The sequence below is a fragment of the Rhinolophus hipposideros genome (genome assembly GCF_964194185.1).
Source record: "Rhinolophus hipposideros genome assembly, chromosome: 25".
NCBI classification, from domain to species: domain Eukaryota; kingdom Metazoa; phylum Chordata; class Mammalia; order Chiroptera; family Rhinolophidae; genus Rhinolophus; species Rhinolophus hipposideros.
Genome location: NC_138071.1, coordinates 17475740 through 17498213, shown reverse-complemented (window position 1 = coordinate 17498213; position 22474 = coordinate 17475740). Strand labels below are relative to the sequence as shown.

Genomic DNA, 22474 nt, shown 5'->3' with positions numbered 1-22474 from the left:
GAAGCTTCTAGGCGGAGAGACAAAGAGATGGCTTCACTGATGTGGAGAATGCTGATGACAGAACCTGCTTCCACTGTGGAGTGCTGTCTATGAAGAAGGACCTCAGATGACCTGAGGTTTTTTGAATCTGTCATCCAGTTTTTACATATGCAGAAACACCTGCTGTGAAGTATGCCGCCCCAAGACGAACATCTTAAAAAGGAAATACTTCATAGTGAAGGCAGTGTTTCACTAAATTTACTTAGGAAAAAATACTGCCAAATTTTAGACAAAGAAGTGTGCTTTGGCTACCACCTTCCACAGCCTTCCTCTCCCCTGGAAATGTAATTTCAGCTATAATTTAAATTTCCATGAGTTTATCATAAATCATGGTAAATTAGTTAAATCATGGCTTGTAGTGGGAATCCTACTCCCCATTAGTTTCACCTAACAGACAAAGGAACTGAGTTGGAGATTAACCCCAAGCAACATTGGTCCTAAAAGTCTCAGGGTGAGTTAGGTATTCTAAAGGTGAATTCATTGGCCAGCCGTCAGAAAGGATCCTAACAGGCCAAGCCCACAGAGAGGAGGAGAGGATCAGGAGGGAAAGGAATCCAGAAGGCCAGGCCAAATGATGGACTGTCCAAATATCCAAGGAAATGCAATAGGAAGAAAAAGATAATCTAAGCAGAGCTAGCAGGTGGATGGGGAAGTAGCCATTTTTTCAGTGTGATTCGGAAGCATGCAGATTTAGAATCTCAATTCTACACCAGATTGCCTCAGGAAATAATAAACTTCCTGTTACTGAAAATATTTAGGCAGAGCCTTGGCTGCGAGTGCCTCTAAATTCAAGCAGATTCTAGCACACCATATTGTTAGTAAGCAAACTCTTTCAAGGGTATCCACGAAAGTCCAGGTATTCCCAGGGTATTTGGGAGGCAGATTAAAATGGCCCTCAAGTTCAACGCAAATTATATGTCAATAAACTGCTGGGCACAATTTAAGAAATCATCAACCTAGAAGATTCTAGCACATACTGCGTCTGAGTACCAAATTCCAGGAAGCCACTACTCTGCCTACTTTCCAGTAACTACACACCACTTCCTAAGTCACACCATCTCGTTCCATAACTGGTCTCCTCTTCCCAGCCTTCCTCCCCAAGCCCTCTCCCAAACTGCCCACAGGGTGGTGCACTTTCTAAAACACAGCTGACACTCTAATACACGACACTGCCCTGCTTAGAGACCCTTTATGACCAGAACCCTGGCTATCTTTTCAGTCTCGTCTTCTGCCTTCTCCATTCATGCGTCAAGCTTAGCTTTACTACAGAGTGTACTTTCAGTTAATCACAGTGCCTGTTCTTTCGGTCTGAAATGCACTACCCCAAGTCCCACTCGAGCCCCACCTCCCACTCCTCTTTTACTTCTGTCACAGAGAAGCCTGACTTCCCTCATCCATCAAACTGGTATCTTGTTAGGCAGCATGCAACCTGTCTAAATCCCATACCAGACTGTAAGCTGCCAGGGGGCCAGGACCCATGACTTTTTGCTTTACAGTTTTATCGCTGGCACGTGGCACGTGGATGGCACTCAATAAATACTGACTGAATGACTCCGTGAACCATTCTACTAGTCTGTTGCATTTGTATAAGCAACATATAGGTAGCTGCAGCTCACATCGTCTTATTTAGTTGAAGAGCTGTGGTCTTTTATTTTGCTGTATTACAGTGTTAAAAGAAAAATATATTTAGTAGCCAACATTGTGAAAACTGTTCTGAAAATAGGGAGTGCTATAAAACAGAGATCTAAGGAAGGAGAATCAAGTTTTCTTTCATGACTATTCAGATCATTAAACGGCCTTAAATCTGGACGATGAATACGTATGTGGTATTGTTTTGTGTTTCCCTCACTACTCTAGCACTCTTCCAGGAAGCCACGGATTTATGTCGTTAATATAAAGGTTGGACATAAGAGAGACTTTGAGGGCAGTTAATCCCTATTTCCAGGCCACTAATAATCCAGGTAAAGAAAGACCATCCAACCTACTTGAAAAACCAAGAACAAATAATAAAATCAAACCTAAGACAAGAGCGCAATCACTCAGCCACACCAATATTTGTTATATTACTGAGTTTTGAATATTTATATATCTGGATACGCCACTCAGCATGTGAAAATTTCATTGACTGTCTTGGTCTTGGGTCAGTGTGATTTCAAAAGGAAGACAAAATACCAGGAGAAATGGAAATAAACATGAGGGAAAGAAAAAGATTCAAGCAAATGACAGAGAAAGTGCCTTCGTAAATGTTTCTGTCCCACGATGAGATTGTACTCATCCCCTTTTCCTTTTCATTTAATTAAAAAAAATCAATAAAATTTATGTTGGAGAGAGAATACAATTAAAAGAAAATCTAAACAAGAGCCGTGACCTGCCACCGAGGATGTGCTTGGGTTTTCTTATTCATTTTAATGAGAAAGTTATGGCATATAATAGCAGTAAAAAAATAGCCTTATTTTACTTTCTCAATGGATGAAATTAAGAGCTATCTAATACCCTTTTTTACCCAAGGACATGGTCTTTGATTCATTACTTGATGGAATTCTTCGAGTGATTTACCATTGAACAAGCCCTGATCTCTGCATCACTGCAGATGCTAGTAGACGGTTGGCTGTTGCTCTGAACCTGTGAGGTAGACAGGTATGTGAGTGTTATTTGGTAGTGGGCAGCTCGGAGTGATTTTCAACTTGCCACTAATTCCATCAGTAACAGTAACAGTAGAGAAGCATGAAGAAGACGTCGGGATTTTTGTTCCGCCATCTTGTGCCTCCACACAAATTGCCCATGACACCCCTATTTAAGCTCTGATTTCCCCACTAGATCACAAATTTCATTAAGGCAAAGACCTTGCCAATCTGTTCCCACTGCATCTTCAGGGCCCAACACATAGGAGGCACTCAAAAAAATATTTATTGAAGAATGGAAGGACAAATGAATGAATCCTTCCATCTATCTCTCCAGATGTCCATCAGTGAAGTTTGGGGAAAATCACCTATGCTTTTCATCACAGTAATTTCCCAATTAGGATTGCAGACAATGCTATTAATTCATTCATCTACTCACTCGCTCAGTCATTCACTTAATAAATATTTATCACGCATGTAGAAAGTGCCTGACCATCTGCTCAGCACTGAGAACTGAATGGTGAGCAAAGCTGACATTGTCCCTACCTCCACTTTGGTTTGCTACAAGGTTCCAGGTTTACATATTAGCACAACCGTCAGGATACACCCTTTTGCCCGAGTTTGACCTTCCATTCCCTGTGTTCCACTTATCTTTCAAAACAGGTTCAGTACCACTAGATGAGCATAATGGCATTCTATACGTTTTTATTCGAATATTAAGTTTTAATTTATTTTTGTTACTCCAGGGTGCTTAAAATATATTAATGAATAAATTACTCTGTAGTATTTGTATCCTAGGGTTGTTCAAATGAGGGATGTAATTTTAGATATCTAAATAAATGGACCTGCTTAAAAGAGTATTTACATTGTTTGAACACATGTCGCTTAAGGGAAGAAACTTTCCTGTATTAGCATCAGAAAATCATTTGCATTTATTTTCCTTGCTGTTCTATACATTTTTGCAATCACGTCCCCAGCTCAGTGACAAACTCCACTAATCTAAAAGTAATTTCATTGCCATACAGAAAAAAGTCAAAGAGAAAACCAGTTTAAAAGACCACAGTGATCATTCTGAATCCGCTGCTCAGAAACGTCTTCAAAAACCTGTAAATCCGGCTGAAGGTTTCTTATGGATGGCTCTAGTGTTTTGGGTATTTTAACTGAGTCATTAGGGGATCACGCAGCACGATATTTGCTCCAGAAAACGGAGTGTATTGAATGCTAACCTGCGGGGAAGGAAAGGAAAGACTGTTGCTGCCCCTTCTCTCTCCCTCCCCCTGATATATGCCTCCAAAGAGGAAGACCAGTGTGGAGACAAAAAGGCGGAAGTGCTGTCGGCATGAGTTCCAGGAGAGGCTGTGTGACCAGTGCATGGATTTGCCCATCACCCATCACAGCACTGGCCTTCTTACTGTCACATCACGTGATTAATTAAAAACACATGTATCTCCGAACCTTGAAGAGTGACGTTGGCTGTCACTGAATTAAAGTTAAACATTTGGAGGATTAAAGCGAAAAAAAATGTGGTGTCTATCGCAGCGCAATAAATGGTAAAGAAGCTGACAAGCCTTCTAGGCACATTTTTGAATTTGCTTAAAATTAATAGCTGAAATCAGTCATATCCAACCATCTACAGTCTTACCAGCCAATAAACAGACTTACCCGTATCTGAAGTAAGTGCTAAACTGCCTGCAGAGGCGGTGGGCGAGTTCCCGTTTACCACAAGCTTGAGGACCAGCTAACACCAACATGGGATAAGGGGCATCCAGACTAGGAAGAGTGCTGCAACAGAGGGCAGAGTCAGTGAGAGGCCTGTTTTCATCATGTACGCAGCGTGCTAACCGCATCCAGCATGGAGAGTGTCTGTGCCACTGACACAATTAATCCAGTAGTCCAGCTTTTGCTCCAAAAGATGCATTAGAGCTGATGGTCCAGCTAGGTGTTGTTTTCGGGGAAACACGGTATGTAGACAGTGTACACAAGGCAGGTCTTACTTTCCAGAAGCAGGGGGATTACCACACGACACCAAAAATAATATTCAAAGCACAGATAACATGTAAACTTCAAATATATGGAAATTTAATGTTTTCAAACAGAACCGTATGGTAAGATATAATGAACTCTTGGTTGCTAAAGTACTCCCTCAAGAACTTCAGAATGAAAGAAGTAAGGCTGCCCTCTGAGAGTTTAACGTTAACATGCATGCCTGTTGAATTACAACACCGATATGCAAAGCAAACAGCAGGAAGTAAAATTTACCTGAGTGATTACTATGTGCCAGGCACGGCTCTAGGAGTCTTACACGCGTTGTCTCATTTAGTTATCCCAGGAAACTAATGGAGATGTTGCTATCATTATCCCCATTTAACACACGAAGACTGAAGTACAGAGAGGCTAATTCACTTGCTCAAAGTAACAGCTACTAAATAAGAGCTAATACAGAAAGCTAGGCGTAGCTTTCAGGCCTGAAAGGCTGGACTAAAGAATGAGCTTATTATTAAAATCTCCTGCCACATGTTGAGCAGGAGTGTTGGATTCCACTCATGACACAGATTATAGAATACAATATAATATTTAAAAAGAATACGTGGCTGAGGTGTGGTGCGATAGAGAATCGGGGTGGTGGCAGCATAATTTTTCAGTCTCTCTGAATACCCACAGGAAAACAGAAAAACATAAGAGCAAAGGCCCATGGAAAGCATGTGTAACGAACCAGATGAAAGGGGACTCCACAAAACCACAAGATCTTCGGAGTGCTGGAATTTGTGCAGTAGGAACCGACGGGGTAGCATATGATAGACCTGAGAACAAAGGAATCCCCCAAACAGCCAGTGGTGTCCACTGGAAAGCAGGCAGGCTGAAACTGTACACCTACGAAAACTTGCACGTGAACGGTCACAGCGGCTGTCACTGTAATAGCCAAAAACTGGAATCAGCCCACATGAATGATTAAACTAATTGGGGTGCATTCAAACGAACGACTACTACTCAGCAATATAAAGCAATGAACTAGTGACGCACCCAACAATTTGGATGGATCTCCAGGGAATAAGGCTAACAAACAAACAAACAAAAAAGTGCCAATCCCAAAGGTTATATACTATTCAATTCCATGTATATAATCTTCTTGAAATTAAAAAACTATACAGATAGGGAGCAGATTATTGGTTGTCAGAGGTTAGGGAAGATGAGAAGGAGGGAGCTGACTGTGGCTATAACAAGGAGGCGCAGGGAGCCTTGTGATAAAACTCTTCTGTGTCTTGACTGTGGTGCTGCGTATATGAATCTACACACGTGACAGAACCACATAGAATTAAACGCACACATGAGTACGTGCGAAACTGGTGAGGTCTGATAAGGTTCGAGGATTGCATCAATGCCACTTTCCTGCCTTTGATACTCTGCTATCACTGTACAAGATACTACCATTAGGAGGGGAACTGGGAAAGAGATACAGAATTTCTCTGTATTATTTCTCACAAATGCATGTGAATCTAAAATTATCTCAAAATAATTTCTTAATGAATAAAGAGAAGAAAAATTTGAGAGAAAGTGACAAACATTGAAGACAGGCAAAGGAGATCTTCTTCAGGAAGAAGACAACCAAAGAAAAGACTGTAATTTAAGAAAACTTTCCTGAAATAAAAAAAAATGAAACTACACATTGTGAAAGAGCACACAACAGGCCTGAGAATATTAGCCCAGAATGACTAATATTAAGACACAGTCTAGTAAAATTACTAGACTTTAAAGAAAATGAAAAGAAAAACGTTCAGCTAGAAGAAGAGAATGCATGATTTGCAAGTGTAAGGGAAAGAAAATCAAATGGCCATCAGATTTTTTGACAAGAATGTTTTGCACCAAAAGAAAATGGAGTAACTTCTTTAATACACTCAAGGAAAAAATTATGAGCCATGGACTTTATATTTTATAGCAAAAATGACTGTCAAAAGAAAGGGCAGAGAATATTATCAACAGGCAAGTGTTCAGGGGATACTGATCCAACAGAACTTGCTAAAGAATCTACTAGAGAACAAGCCTCACACAACAACAGTGACTCAAGAGACATCAATATAAGGTCTGGAAGTGAGCAATAAATATGCAGGTATCCATAGAACCAAGGTTAAGTGACAGCTAAGGAGAACATGTGGTATGTGATGGATATATGCTCTGACAATACAAATATAGTGCACTATTTTTAAAATGGGGTGATTGACACTTATATGAAATATGTACAATGGGAAAATTCATAGAGACAGAAAGTAGATTAGAAGTTACCAGGGAGTGGAAGTAGCAGGGAATGGGGAGGTAACGTAGAGTTTCTGTATGGTGTTACGAGAAAGTTTTGGAAGTAGATGGTGGTGATGGTTGCACGACATTGTAAATATAATTAATGCCACTGAACTGCACACTTTAACATGGTTAGAATGGCAAATTTTATGTTATATATATTTTATTACAATAAGAAAATGGGAGTGGTAATGGGAAGAGCATACGCAAAATATGCTTTTGATGTTTTCAGTAAACATATTGATTGTGATATTAATTTTGGCATGCTTATACTGTTGTGTGATGTGGGATTTTTTTAAAAAAGAGTCATTATGGGATATCTTAATTCAATCCTCTGTGTCCTTGATGTGGGAGAAAAGGAGATATGATGTCAGAGAGAGAAGGTTACGTAAAAGCTCAACTGTAGTCTTGAAATTGAATTGTAGGTATAAATATAAATTTAGGAGGTATTTTAGATTGATACAGATAGAAATGTCTAGATATGGATTAGATAGATACAAACAGATTGGCTAGATACAGGTAGATAGGTACAAATATTAATAGATAGGATAGAAGAAAGGAAGGGAGGGAGGGAGAAATGTAGGGAGGGAGGGAGGAAATAAATACATTCCTACTTCTGTCCACTAAAAGGTCTAGAAATAATGGCCAACCCAATAGCAATGATTATCTCCAACACCCACACTGTGATTGGGAAACACCACTTCTCACTAAAACAAAGGGTTTCTTGGAGAAATGGGTGATTTCAGAATTGAGACAGGATTTGTACAAGACGAGCCTGGGGAGCCTTGTCATACTGGAGAGCAAGAAGCTATCAGTGATCACCAGACCAGAGTCAAGTTTCTGCTGTGTCATTTTAATATTGTATCCTCACCCCGATCGTGGCAGGAGAGGGGACCATCATTCCCCCAAAACTGCACATCAAAGTCCCAAGGTTAAGTGTCAGGGTTCCTCTTTTGGGTGTCTGAGAGCGGTGCACTGACCCAGAGTGGGAAGGGCAACGACAGGCCTTGCTCCTGCCGTGGGGAGTCTCTCCCAGTGGGAACCGCTCTATCTGGGGGCATTCGGGCTGCTTGGCCATTGGCTTGTATCTACTCAAAAGCCAGGAATGACCACAAGATACTGTGTTTATCAGACACTGCTGTAAATTTCTTTGATATATATTTTTATATAAATGTACCCTAAAGCACGAAACAACAGGCAAGCTTCATAAACTAGAAAAGAAATACAGTGAGGACATAAATGCCCTTTTTTTAAAAACCAAATATGCTTTTCCAGATGTATGCAAATAAATGATAAATCATTTCACCTAGAGGGCTGCCATAAATATATAAAACTGCCAATGTCTACATTATGATATCACACATAAAAAACTCATGTCCTAGATGGAAAGTAAACCGTTGTACTCTCTGTGGGAAACCGACCATGTGAAACACAGAAGCGAACATGAAGAGGAGAAGCCATTTATAACCAGGACCTCTTACACGTCTTTTTCAAATGCCTTTGGGTATGCATAGAATTGCTGCATTATACTTATAGTAGAAATGGCCATCTGTTGCGACAGATTGTTTAAAACGAGAAGGAGAAGCCGTGGTAAATCTGTCTTTGAACTTAGAGGTGAGAGACTCTTCATGTGTTCAACCAAACTGAGCGACTCCTCCCTGCAGAGCTGATGGCAACTCAATGCAATTACTAGACAGACTCCTTCAGGTCTCCCTCGGGCTGGCTGGGCTTCCTTTGAGGGACTCTCTAATAATCTGCATTGATGGGAGGTGCTCCGGCAGGGGTAGCGAGCGTTCACTCACAGCGAAGGAAACATTTGCAACTGTCTGTGGTTCTGTCCTACCATACATTGATTGGCAACCTTTTTTTTCAGTATCATTTCACTGTCCAATGGCAAGGGCTAGCCACCACCCAGAGAGCCCCTATTCAAGCCTGTGATGATGAGACGCTGCAACTGGGACAACCCAGCCTAGCAAATAAAGACCTGGTCCCCTTCCCTCAGAGGAGGTGAGAAAGGAATGGGTCACAAAACAGTAGGGCTAGGGGAAATGAGGAGGTGGTCCTGTGCCTACCCCCTACATTCTACCCAGCCCATCCCTGGAGAATACCTGTCAAAGATTCTCTGTGGTTGCATGAGGCCGTTGACGACATGGGTCATGTGATCTTGGGCTGCGACCACTTCCGGGGGAGGGTTGTATCTATTCACTGCGGCAACCTTTTCCAGAATTAGAAATGCAAGAAGGAAAGAGATTTCACTTCTAAAAAGATGACAAGGCTTAGATTTTCTTTAACGAAACACTCTAGACATGCAACCAGGTAGAGAAAATCATTTAAAGCATGCTCATGAACCTTTGGTGTTCTGCCTTCCTGCCTGTCCTAAAAACTACGTGATGATAATTATTTTAAAATTGAGTGGGAGTCCATTGGTCCCCTCCTTCTTTATGCTTCCTGGTTTGGGAGGGAAAAAGCAAAACAAAACAAACAAAAAAAACCCCACAAAACCTCTAAAGTCCATGATTACTTCTAATACAGTAAACACTGCAACTTTTAGTATAAGAAGGATCCCACGTAGGTGACACGGCAGCAGTTTCTTCTCTCGTCATCTCACCAAGAACTATTCTGATTACCTCAAATTTTATCCAAACCTCCTCCTCTTTTAACATTACTTTCTCTGTTCAAAGATACAGGCCTTTTCTTTGTAACACACATTATTCTACTTACCTGTCTTTGTCATCTCTCTAAGTACATTAGCCTGGTCTACTACACCTTTACTTAATACACAGTTTTAAATTTTATTCCCTTCGCCAAACATTGAAGGAAGAGAGAAATCTATTAAGTGTCTTTGAGTGTGAGAATAATAACAGACTGGCATCTGTAACTATTTTTAACTAAGATTTCAGAAATACATTTATGAAACAGAATATGCCTCTCTGCATATTTAGACCTGATTCCATTTCAAATTTGCGGCCAGTGTAACAAATCCCTCATTCGTGGAGACGTCAGCTGTCACCAGTCACCAAAGCAAGACAAAGCAGCTAGCTGGCAAAGGTATGGTGGAGGGGAGGCAGGTGCTGCTAGCATTCGGGGTCTGGCTACTCTGGAACTGCGTGTCCAGATGAATCATTACCTTAAAGGACAGAATTACGGATCGAGAAGATCGGTGTACTGATACATTTGAGTAGTACCCTGTGCGTATATGGTAGAATGACATTATAGTGCATTTCATTGTTAAATGAATTTTTCGAGTGTCACAGGAAGAACCACATCCCCTCCAAATATGACAGTTATCTAAATGAGCAGTCTGCTGCAAGGCTGCTGCTGTTTCCCTCTGCCCCTCTTCTCACTGTACCCAGCAGGGCTTCCGCTAAGTTTGTGCTGATGCTCAGCTCTGCAGGGGGTTAACCAGATCCTGGGACAAGGAAACCCTCCCTAAATAATTAACTCACATATTGTAAATTAATGATGTGGATCACTTATTGAGTATATTGGCCCTGCAGCGGGCAGCGTAAGATTTTCAGCTTATTAACTCGTAAACATGTGATGTGATATGATTACATACCTTTTCTTCCACTTTAATCTTCTTCTGATCTAATTCTGTTAATTGCAGTAGCATAAAAATGACGAACAACCAATATTCAGATTTTTCCTATTTAAAATATCAAGAGGATTATTCAATTGCCTTCCTTTCCCCAAATTAATAGGCATGGGCATCCGGCTGCCATGGCATAGGTCTGTCACCTACCACCTAACCGGTCACTCACACCTCCACCCCTCCCCCACTCCCGACAGGTTTCTAGGTTTTCATGTTTACCATCCCCATTATATTAATAACTCAAATGCATACTGTGACTTGTAACTGATCAACTTCTTCAAATGTGGGATCTTGCTAATCTCCCTTTGAGATAAGTAGGACAGGTAAGATGATTTTCCTGTCTAAACAGAAAAACAGCGAAGCCTCAGTGAGGTAAAGTATTTCATCTAATGTTGTATGGCCAGTGACTCCAACCCTACCTTCTGATTCCCTAGTTTCATTACTGCAATCAGTGACACGTGATATATATTTTTACTTTATTATTACTCATCATGACTTTGTATTCTTTTTTTATTAATTTGGATCATTTATTACACATTTGTTTTACTATAACAAAACGGTATTCATTCATGGAATGAATTCCTTGTTACTCCCTACCATGTGCCATGTTAGGATTATCTATCTGCCTTTTAAAAACATAATGAAAGTTTTTTTTTTTTTGTACTAGAAGTTACATCTCTTTGAAAGGAAAGGTATCAGTGGATGATACTTTTTTTTATAGATGAGCATATACATGAAATGTACCTTATTTTGTACTTCGATGTGTAAATGGGAGGGGGATTTTGTGTATATAAATGAGCTAACATGTGAAGGGGTTTGTGCTGGTCACTAATGCACATGCACAAACACTCTTCCTGCATCTGAAACTAGGGGGTGATGGCCACTGTAAGCCCTGCTGCTTTCTTTCCCAGAGATGCTTTTAAGTTGTGTGCCACCATCTCCATACTGAAGATTGGTTTTAGGTGTGAATCTTATTTTTCACTTTTTATTTTATTATTATTTTGCCTGCTGGAATCATTTATCAAGATACACACAAAAAGAAAGGTACTTGGAGATACAAATTCAAGAGACTATAGAAAGGTAAGTGAAGAGTATAGGTAGAAAAGTGGAATGGAAGAAAAGTAGGTAGAAAAGATAAATGGACAAAGAAGGAGGGACAGTGGCCAGGAGAAAGGATCTATCAATGGAAATGAAGAGAGGGCCTGAAAAAGTCATGGTCTTTGAATCCCAGAGGTGAAGAGTCCATGGGAAATAATTATTTTTTTCTATAATCAATTTACAACACCACTGATTTCACAGCTATCCCCAGACAACTTACTTTAGGTATCTAATCTTGGATTTCTTTCCCCTGTTATAAAACAGGAACTGAACTCTGGCCACATCCCCAGCATGGTACCTTCTCTAAGGTAAAAAAGGACACTGCTCCCCAAGCTCAGTAACTGGGATCTTTATTACCCCCTGGATGAGTCACAAATGAGCACATAGAAGATTTCAGCCTTTATGTTCATCAACAATGGTGCATAGGGTGCTACCTCGCTTAACCCTTCTACTTGTTTCCTAAGACATAGAGAATGAAGATAAGCACACTGTATTCACGATCCCGATTTCCTTATCAAAAGTACTTCTTGAAGAAGAGTTCCAAGAAAGCCTTCATCCCTCTCCCTCATATAAATGGTGTTTTACCTGAACTGGAGTTCTCCGCTGATATAAATGATCTCTTACCTGAATTGGATTTCTTAGAAGATTGAGAACTCGAAGGAGATGTAGATTTTCAAGGTAATCTATTTCACCCAGCTCAGAAATCTGTTTAATCAAAGAAACAAAATACTATCAATAAACTGCACAAAGATAATAGAAAGCATGATATTTGAGGAGCTACTTTGGATCCTTTAAATTCAACTTATTTTAAATTTGCTCTGTTGAATATCCAGCTTCTTCATGTGAATTCCACAAAGCTACACAGAACCAGGGGATCATTGCATGTCCCGTTACAAATGTGAACACATACAGGCATGTTTCTTTTTTTCCTTTCTGGCTAGAGATCAGGGAGGTGTTCCTCTGCCATATTTACTTTAAGGCAGATATAAAATGGAATGTCGAATCAGTACAACAAACGCGTGCAGTTGCTATTGGTTCTCCACACCCTCTCCCAACCCTTCCAGCCCTCCAGTTCTCCAATCTCTCTCCCTCGCACTGCTTGCTGGCCTGGTTATTTGTGATTGATGAAACCTAGTTACTGAACGGACACCTGTAGCTCTATCATTTTTTCAATAAGATCATTATTTCAAGGAAAGACAAAAAACAGGAAATTGTATGACATTTCTTGACGTGGGTGTTACATGGGTGTTCACCTTAAAAACGTTGCCAAAGTTTACATTTATGTTTTATACTCTCTTTGTGTAGGTTATGTTTCACAACTTTTGAAAGTAAGGGGGGGGAGAAAGGTCCCTTAATTTGACTAAGGATAGAGCTTAGGTCGCTACGTGCCTGAATTTTCCACTAAACCAAAGACAAACACTTTTATTTACATTTCCTATAATTGGCATAATTATAATTTTATTTCAAACACAGATATTGAACTTTTGCAAACAACTGATAATCACTTTTCATTTCTATTTCTCGCGAAGTCATTTCTGCAGGCACTGTAAAAGCGCTCCAGCAGCCGTCACTGATAATTCCTGACTTATCAAATCACAAAATTCAGCAAAAATGCAAACTATTCCCAAAACTCAATCAGGGCAAGAACATATGCGCCACATTTAAAGGATGCCATTTTCAAAGCTATAATATTAAAGGCAAATTTTGAGATACAATATACAACCTGCACACATTAATCTGGTTATAATAACGTTGTGCTATTAGGCACAGCTTTTTCCATAAGCTGACTAGGCTGCCCATTGGACTGCCATTTTGATCATCTACAAGATAAAAGGATCAATTTTTTTATATTGCATTATTCAGGAAAGTGGGAAAGTGAACTTGGTCCACACTGCTCAGTCAGACCTTTCAGACAACAGGTTGGTTTCCCTCTAGCATATAGTTCTTGGGCTTGAACCTAACGCCAACATTAGGAGATGTTTTCCTGCCGTCAACATGTCTCACCAACAAGTCTTGGCCACGCACACGCACAGACTGTGCTGATGAGAGTGGAAATTTTTTCTAAAGGGCAATCCTATGTCTCAAGTGTGCATAAGCTATGAACTCGCTATCCCACTTCAAGAAGCTTATATTGAAGAGATCATCAGACAGACAAGAATTAGATATGAGCATACTCAGTTTCATGTTTTTAGTAAAAGCTAAAAAATACCCTAAATTCCTAAAAACTCCATCATTATGTGATAAAATGAGTCATGGTACAGTCCCATAATAGGAACACTGTGCACCCAATTTAGAAGATGGTGACATCTATGGTGAATGACAGGGAAAGATCTAGAAACATTGCAAACATGAACTGAATGACCATGAAATCCATAACATTATATTACCACTAATTTGTCAGCTGGGATCACACATCTTTCGAGAGTCAACTGAGATGGATCCAGCTTTCTCCCAGTCCTTGCAAAGGTAGGAAGAGGCTGGTAAGGGGCAGCGGGCAACCAGTGTGGAGTAGCCTGGCTTCCAGTTCCCACCACATCTGCTGAATTAGCAATGTTCGACCGGTAGGTGTGTTCTCCCTCTCCTATACACCTCGCCTCACAGCAGACCCACCCTCATGTCTTCTCTCCTCAAATGCCAAGACCCAAGGCTGTATGTGCCACAGGAGATTATAGAAGGTGTTGGGATAGAGCACCTCAAATGACCTAGAATGAAATAGTGCCAGAAAGGTTATATTCTTAAAGGAACTTCAGCCTTCTGCTGCGAAGAATGTCACACCAGCACAGCTGACCCCAGATTCCAGTCTGCTCCTCTTCTAGAACCTACTCTGCTTCTGCTGGCCACTCCCCACCCTCCGGAAGGTGTCAACTTCAACTTCGTAGAGAGAGCAGTTAAGTTGACTTCTTTTTTGCCATTTTCTTCTAGGCCATGTTCTGCAAGCCTCACCATCCAGACCTAATGGGGCCTGTGGAAGCTTTTCCTTCAGGTAAATAGACAGATTTGTGAAATAATGACACTGAGGCTCAGAAAAGTAAAACAGCATGGTCTAAGTAACTCCCAGACAAACATCTTACTTCTAGAAGAAACGAATGAGGTTACAATACAGTTAACATTTTGGGGATAAGTTTTAAGTGTTAGAAACATCAAACCTAACAAGGACTGTAGCGTATAAAGTGACAAATGGCCCCCAAATCCCCAGCTGATGACAAACATTTGCAAAGGAACTTAAAAAAGAGATGTTCAAATGATCACGTGAAAATACAGTGATGTTTCAACTGCTAACACCAAATAAATGATACTGATGAAAGTGCTACCAATAAAACAACATTCTTGACATTAAATTAATCATTTGAAAAGCAACAGCTATGTTATGTTTCTTTTACAAGATAAATTTTCCATCCCTGATACACTGCATTCTCAGTGGTACTGGAGAAATCTCTGAGGAAATCTTTGGATGGCTCAAAAAATATTTCAAAGTACTGTTGTTTGCTCCCCAACCTGCCCTGTGGGGAGCCAGGGAATTATGTTATTGTTACAAACCTAATTGTTGCCAAAGATCCCCCCTGGGGACACGTGGCCATTTTTTTTAATGGGGTCTCTTTAATATTTGAAAATTATAAACTCCTTTCTTTACTTAATGATATCCCTTTGTTCCTTAAACTTATTCAAATGTAATTTAAAAAGTGTTTTGAAATGGAAGAGAACAACATAGTAGGCGTGAAGTCTTTCTAGACCAGCAAGCGCTATCCAGTGTGGTCATTAACAGCCACGCGTGGCTACTTAGCACTTGGAATGTGGGTAAGGTGAATAGAAATGCACTGTCAGTGTTAAAATACACACCAGGTGTCAGAACCTTAGTACGAAGCAACAGAATATAAAATATCTCATTGATATTTTTTTAAATGTAGATTATACATTGAAATGGTAATATTTTGGATGTACTGGGCTACATAAAATATATCATTAAAGTTAATTTCACCAGTTTCTTTTTACTTTATTGCGGCTACTAGAACATTTATAATTGCCTATGTGGCTCACATTTATAGTTCGCAGTGTATTTTTCTCAGAAAGCTCTCTTCTAGAACGTTACATCATACACTTTTCTGAAGGGGAGGGCCACTGGCATCTCATCTACTGTATTATCCTGCGGGGGTTATGACCATTGACTCTGGAGGCAAATGACTCTGTATTTGAAGCCTGGCTCTGCTATTTGCTTGATAAAGAACTTTGGGCAAGTTGCTTAACATCTTTATGCCCCAGTTTCTCCATCTGTAAAACAGTGATGACAATAGGGTTATAATGAGGATTAGCTGAGATATATGTAAAGTGAGATGTAGTACCATGCCTTGTGCATAAGTATTGAATGAATATCACAATTATTTTATGACTGTAACTGTTAGTGTTACCATTACTGCTTTTCCTGAATCCTGAGTTAGGATTTAATGAGTGTTTTCCACCTTTCCAACACTCCTTTATACATATGAGAATCATGTTAATGGCAATTTCATGAAAAGGACACGAAAACCACATGAAAGAGAGATTATGCTGACTTGGTAAGACAGACAGCGCAGTGAACAAAAGTTGTCCATTAGAATTAGCTTTAGAAGTTGGCAAAACAACTGAACATACAAATCAAATGAAAATGAGGACGAACAGTTTGTCTGTGATTAAATACCCACTTCTTCCCAGACCTCAAGACGGCCTTTCCTTGAATTTGAGAAACCTAACAGATGATGGAAGTTCACTGGAGAGTCATCAGACTCAACTGATAAGCACCATCACAGCTGAACAGAGAAATGTCCCCCAGCATCACATTTCACCTAATTAGGATCAATATCTCCTTTAGAGTCAGCCAAACATTTGATTTTCAAGAAGAAATACGCATTCAACTTCCATATGAAATCTTTTCCAAAAATGTGATAACGTACTCAATATGAAAAAAAAAAATCACAATACAGATCTTATTGCATAAGAAGTCACCTATAGGTACTGACTTAATATGCCGTGATTAGGAGTACAAATGCTTTATTAAAAATAAAGGGTAATTGGGGGTGGTAGATGAGGATAAAGGGGGTCAAACAAATACATGGTGTGAGAAGGAGAACTGGCTTTGGGTGGTGAGCACACAACGTAATATATAGATGATGTGTTACAGAACTGTACACTTGAAGCCTATATAATATTACTAACAATGTCACCTCAATAAATTTAATAAGAAAGGGTAGTTAAGAATGAAAGCCAATTTATATAATTTGTGAAGGAATATATGCACATTAAGCCACATATGGAAATTTGAGTAAATCCAATCCCCAACTCATAGTGATTGGTAACATACACTGTTGTTCCCACGGGGATGTAAGAATTCACTTCTGTGCCTCTTCTCTGCAAGTGGTAGGCATGGGCACGACCAGCCCAAGGTTATTCTCAGGTCTACAATTTCCCTGCACTGACATTTCAAGTATTCCTAATGCTATCTGTCTTCACAAAATTTCATAGAAATATATTTACTTCAGAAAGTCACGTGCCCTTGGTTGCAGTTCAAACTTTTAAAACAGTGTATTTAGAAATCATCAAATTTTTGAAAACTAAGAATTGTAAGTATTTAAAAAAAATAGTCCTTCTTCAACTATTGCTGGAGGAGTATGAGATTTCTAAGCTGGCATTTAATGTGATAGCCCTGGAGAAACCAATAATGGGTCCTAATATGTCCTCTTAATGTAGACATTGAAACCAAGACATATAAAGTATGACATTACCTTATTGTTCTCTAGGTTGATCTCTTCCAAGAAGTCATGATTCTCTAAGCCTTGGAAGCTACTGATCTGATTATGGGACAGATCCACCATCTGCAGAGCTTTGAGGTCAGCCAAACCTGTGATCCTCTCAATCTGGTTATGGCTCTAAAATTGATAACATACACTCAATGTCTCTAGTAGGAAAAAGTAATAACAAGTGTTCATTCTGGACACTGCCCCAAATCTCTTAAAATCAGTAAGCCATTCATGTCTGTCCGGCCCCCATGTCCATCATTTGCCTCCCTAAACACATATACAAACACCCCAGAAAGAAATCCCCATTTTTCAGCTGGAAGACTCAGACTATTTTCACTAATGTTAAAGCAAGATAAACATTCAAATCAGTAGGATAGACAAAAGTTAGGTAGTATAAGCTTTTCATATTCCATAATCTGAAGCCTAAGGACAGCATAACTCCATGTTTATCTTTTGAAATAAAATTTAATGCACTTCTTTCATCAGCATCAAAATGAACCATGTGCATATTGTAATTTCCCACATACACTTTGTTTTCAGAAACATTCTAACTATAATCGCTTTGTATCATGAGGGCTATGGTTGTCTGATACCCACCCCCAATTATTCATGCTCTCGTGCAGTTCCCTCCTCATGCATCGAGCTGGACCTCTAAGTTGCCTTAACACAAAGCATATGGCAGAAGTGTGCCAGTTCTAAGTCTAAGAATTAAGAAGATCTGACAGCTTCTCCTTTTGTGTCTTGGAACCCTGAGCTGCAATATAAGAACTCTAGTTACGCTACTGGAGAGAATTCAGGGGAGGTCACATGGGGAAGAAGAGACCACATGGAAAGACTCCCTAAGACTAAATAGAGAGGAAAAACCCAGCCATTCCAGCATCCCAGCTGAGCCCAGCCCCCACCAATCTGCCAGTTCTAGCCAATAAAATTTCTCCATGCCACTACATTTGGGATGGCTTGTTACCCAACAATAGGGAACCAAATGAAGTTCTTTAATAATTGGCACATAAGCATCTTCTCAGACAATAAGCATAAAACAAAGAAAGTTTCAAGACTCAAATGTCCTCTTTCCCAACCCCTACGTACCCATAACAACAAATTATGGTGATAACAATAATTTGCATTCTCTTGTACATTTTCCAACCTATTTATAGTCCCATGGGTTCCTTAACCTTGAGGTATAAGAATATACCACAGCAAATTGAACTTGTCGTTTAAGTTGTGAATCATAATAAAGAAAATTTTGAGGTTTCATTTAATGCTATGTTATGCCCATCTTTAATCTTTTAAAATTTATAATAAGCACTTGAGCACTAAAAGATTAAATGGTAGTAGTCTCTTCCATCTGAAATATATTTCCTGGTACATTGCATGGCAAGAACTCATTTTCATCCTATTTTTCATACGATTTTACTTCAATAATGAGCAAGACTTGCATTCATTTGTATAATTTACGGCTGTTTAAAAGATATTAATAGAATGTTGGTAATCTATAAAGCTGGGTGATAGTACATGGGGGCTCATTAAAACACTTTCTTTATGTTTGAGAAATTCCATAAGGAGAAGGAAAAAATAGTCACAACCCCATTTACCTAAGTTAAGTTAAATTTCATACTATTCAGAGTGCAGAAAAGTTCTAAAAAGTGTAATAGAAAAGAAAAAAATGACACTGAACTTAACATAATATCCATATTAATTTAACTTATTGAAGTAAGACCTCAATACCCTATTTAAAATGTGCCCACACATCAAATTTATATACAATATACTTCTTCCCAAAGAACTTTGAAGTTGTAGTTGTGAAAGACAGCCTGTAATAATTCTTTCCAGTGTCTCTGATGGCTTTCAAGGTGGTAGGTGCATTAGAGTAGACTGAGGCATAGGAAAGTTAAATGAGATGCCCTATGCTCATAAAAAAAAAAAAGCAGAATGGAGAAATATTCAGAATCACAGACTCTGAGTTGAAAGTCATCTAGTTCAACCCTTTATCCAGTTCTGAGAAACTGACATATCGCCCCTCAAAGCAGGCATCAGTTCCTCCATGAACAGTGTTCTTGCTTGTTTTGTCATCACTGGTAGGGGAGTCATGGTACGGGAGTCATGACAGACTCCCTTTAGAGAGAAGACACTTTCTTAAATAAAGGAAATGAGAAATAGTCTTCAGCTCCCAATTTGGGAGGGCAAAAATGACAAATTGTTCTTATCAAGACAAAATAAATTCTAAAATTTGAAATGCATTGTCCTTACTTGCCAAGGAAGGTGGTTGCCACAATAGTCCATAAGTGAATGACATTTTCCCCTTAATCATAAAAGTTGACAGCAGACAATTAACTATTAGTGTGCACAGTGAATTGTTTTTTTCCCCTCTAAATTGTAAAATGAATTATTTTCAAGACTAAAGCAATTGGTTTTCTGATTCCACAAATTAAAACAAGAAAACCATTAAAAACTATTAAAACAAATGTGTATCACTTTATTATATTTTATTAACATGGAAAAGAAAACCTTTCTAGTCTCAAAAATTTTAAGGACAATGAATGATGGCACATTCTATATTTTGTAGTTCAGCTCACGTGGTGGGGGGAGGGATCAAGAACCTAACATATTTGTAAACAAAAAATACGTCTTTTATGCTTTTTCTAAAAGCTACTTGAGACATGAATCTGTCAACATGGATGATTTATTCAGTTATTGAAACAAACTCTTGGGGTGACAGTGCTGTATTGTTTTTCTTAATAATGAATTCAATTCTCCTTCCCTTAAGCATAGCCCCACACCCCTTTCCACAGGCCGTGCTCCCCTTAAAATTAATAGCGATGGTGATCGAGAAAAACTATGTAAAGGACAAGATTCTAACAAGTTACAAATGGAATTGCCACATAAGCCTCCAAATTATCATTTTAAAATGTGGTTTTATCATTTTCAAATGTGCACTCCAACTTATAAAATTCATTTTCATTTATGCTTTGCTAACATGGCTTTAGTGGGCAGAAAGCAGGAAACCTCAGGGAAATTATGAAACCTTTCCATGCCTCATTTCCACCCCAGTCATGGAAAACAGTCCTTTACCCCCACTGAAGTCACTGTAAGAAATGAAGGATCTTAAAAAAAAAAAAAAAAAAAAAAAAAAAGCACTTCCAGCTCCAAGCTGCGAGGGAAAAAATTAACACATAGTGAACCTTCAGCTATCTGTGGTTAAATAAGGCAGGAATAGCATATTGTATGTGTTAAAATTCTGCAGACAACCCAAGATGTCACTTCAAACAACAGTGCAGTGCTCTCCTCTGGGACAGTTCACACAGGTAAATAATCAGCTACCAGCCTCCTGGCTTGAAATGCTCCCTGTCCAGATCTAAAAAGAACAGCAAAGCCGTGCAACGTTAAGAAGTAGGAGGACAGGAAGAGGAAAGAAGCCTGGGTAATCCACAAACTACATTATCAGCCCTCAAATTGAGGAGCGATGCTGTTATTTCAAAACTACTATGTATTTGGGACTGTTATGATCCTGCTTTTTTGGTAAATTATCTGCATTTCCCTTGAATCACAGTCACACAGCATGTCATACAGTTTAAGAAGAGTGCTCTCCATGGGAAATAATAAACAAGTTTAAACTCTCTGATGGAAACTGTTCCTTTATTCTCAGCACTAATTCTGGTTTGCTAGAATCGGAGACGAGCATATATTAATATGAAAGGACTGCCAAAATGCAGTGCCCAGAGAACATATTATGGTTCATTTGAAAGCAAAGGTGTTAATATCAATAAATAGAATGCTAAATATGTGTAAATGTTATTTCACCAATAAGACGTTATAAAATCTATTTTTAAATAATTGTTAAAGGCCTACCTTTCCAATTGTAAAAAGTCAATTTAAAAAAAATGAATTTGGATAACAAATGAGAACTCTCTCTCTCTCTCTCTCTCTCTTTCACACACACAATATGGAAAGGAACAAACAAAACTGAAGACAATAACATTTCGTTAAGGAATTATCTCTCTATAAAACAGAAGATTCCTAATTATAATTCATACATTTACTAAAATACTAACTAGCACTTCTAAAGAAGAATATTTTTTGTTAGACTTACCAGACAGAGAATTTTGATTGGTAATGTGCCTAAGCTGTGAATCGTTGTGATCTTGTTTTTAGCCAAACTAAGGTGAGTTAGATTGCCGCACAGCTCTAATCCACAGATTTCTTGTATCTCGTTGCCTATATATCATGACTACGTTTAAGGAAAATGCTGTTAGAAACCATTTTGAAGAAAAAAAAATCAGTGTGAAATAGAATAATAGCATAAATAGAGCAGTATTACATGCCCACTAAATCTTGAAACGGTTTTTCATATCGAGGTTAATTTTAGCATCGCTTAAAATTGATTGTTTTAAAGGCATGGTTTTGGAGTGTGGTCAGTTGCATTTGCATTTAGGTGTGACTCATTTAACTGGCAAGAAAAGAAATTTCGGAGAGGATCATAGCTGTCTCCTTGGCAGTGTCCTTTCTCTTGGTTCCTTAAAAGTCTCCATAAGAAACTCACATGCTTCCCACAGGCAGGACCTCTGAATCCAGGGTCACCTTGGAGAGGTAACATGCAGTGAGCTTTACAATCCTCCAATCTGGGGCAACAGCCTGGGAAATGGCATCTGTAGCAAACGGGTGGTCAAGAAAATCCAATACCCTGATAATAGAGAGAAACAGCCCTTTCTTTCTATCTATATTGGCTTCTCTTCTCACTTGAAAAGAAATGAGGCCTAAACTCGCCCTTCATTTCCTCATCCGTTTATTAAGTTTCTATTCATTGCTAAAATTTTAACTTCTTGCTCTTGTGTTCCATCCTTGTATTCACCTAGACCTGCAATCTCAAAGTCACCCATTCTACTCACCTTTTTCTGTCCTCATTCTCTTTGGAAGATTTTCAGGGTCTGATATCATTTCCCACCAAGACTCCGTTTTCCCTTCCAAGTAGCCTAAGACATCATGGTTTTCTCAGCTACTTACAATCTTCAGGAAGTCCAACCAATCAGTCACCAAGACCTGGCATATTTGTTTTAAAACATCTCTTTAAT

The 22474-nt window shown here is 39.1% G+C and overlaps 1 protein-coding gene across 6 annotated transcripts in view; it reads right to left on the bottom strand.

Moving 5' to 3' along the window:
• The window catches only part of LOC308492735 (leucine-rich repeat and guanylate kinase domain-containing protein-like), a 100563-nt gene that overhangs the window by 52968 nt on the left and 25121 nt on the right, over positions 1–22474 (bottom strand). For 4 of the 6 annotated variants that reach the window (XM_081038050.1, XM_081038051.1, XM_081038052.1 and 1 more), the window contains 6 exons: positions 21496–21620; positions 17394–17537; positions 12265–12345; positions 10510–10596; positions 9059–9165; positions 4323–4442 (listed from right to left, as the gene is read on the bottom strand). In XM_081038050.1, coding sequence (XP_080894176.1) covers positions 4323–4442; positions 9059–9165; positions 10510–10596; positions 12265–12345; positions 17394–17537; positions 21496–21620 — 664 coding nt within the window. The remainder of the gene's footprint in view (positions 1–4322; positions 4443–9058; positions 9166–10509; positions 10597–12264; positions 12346–17393; positions 17538–21495; positions 21621–22474) is intronic. The other 2 variants (XM_081038053.1, XM_081038054.1) reach the window with 1 other exon arrangement.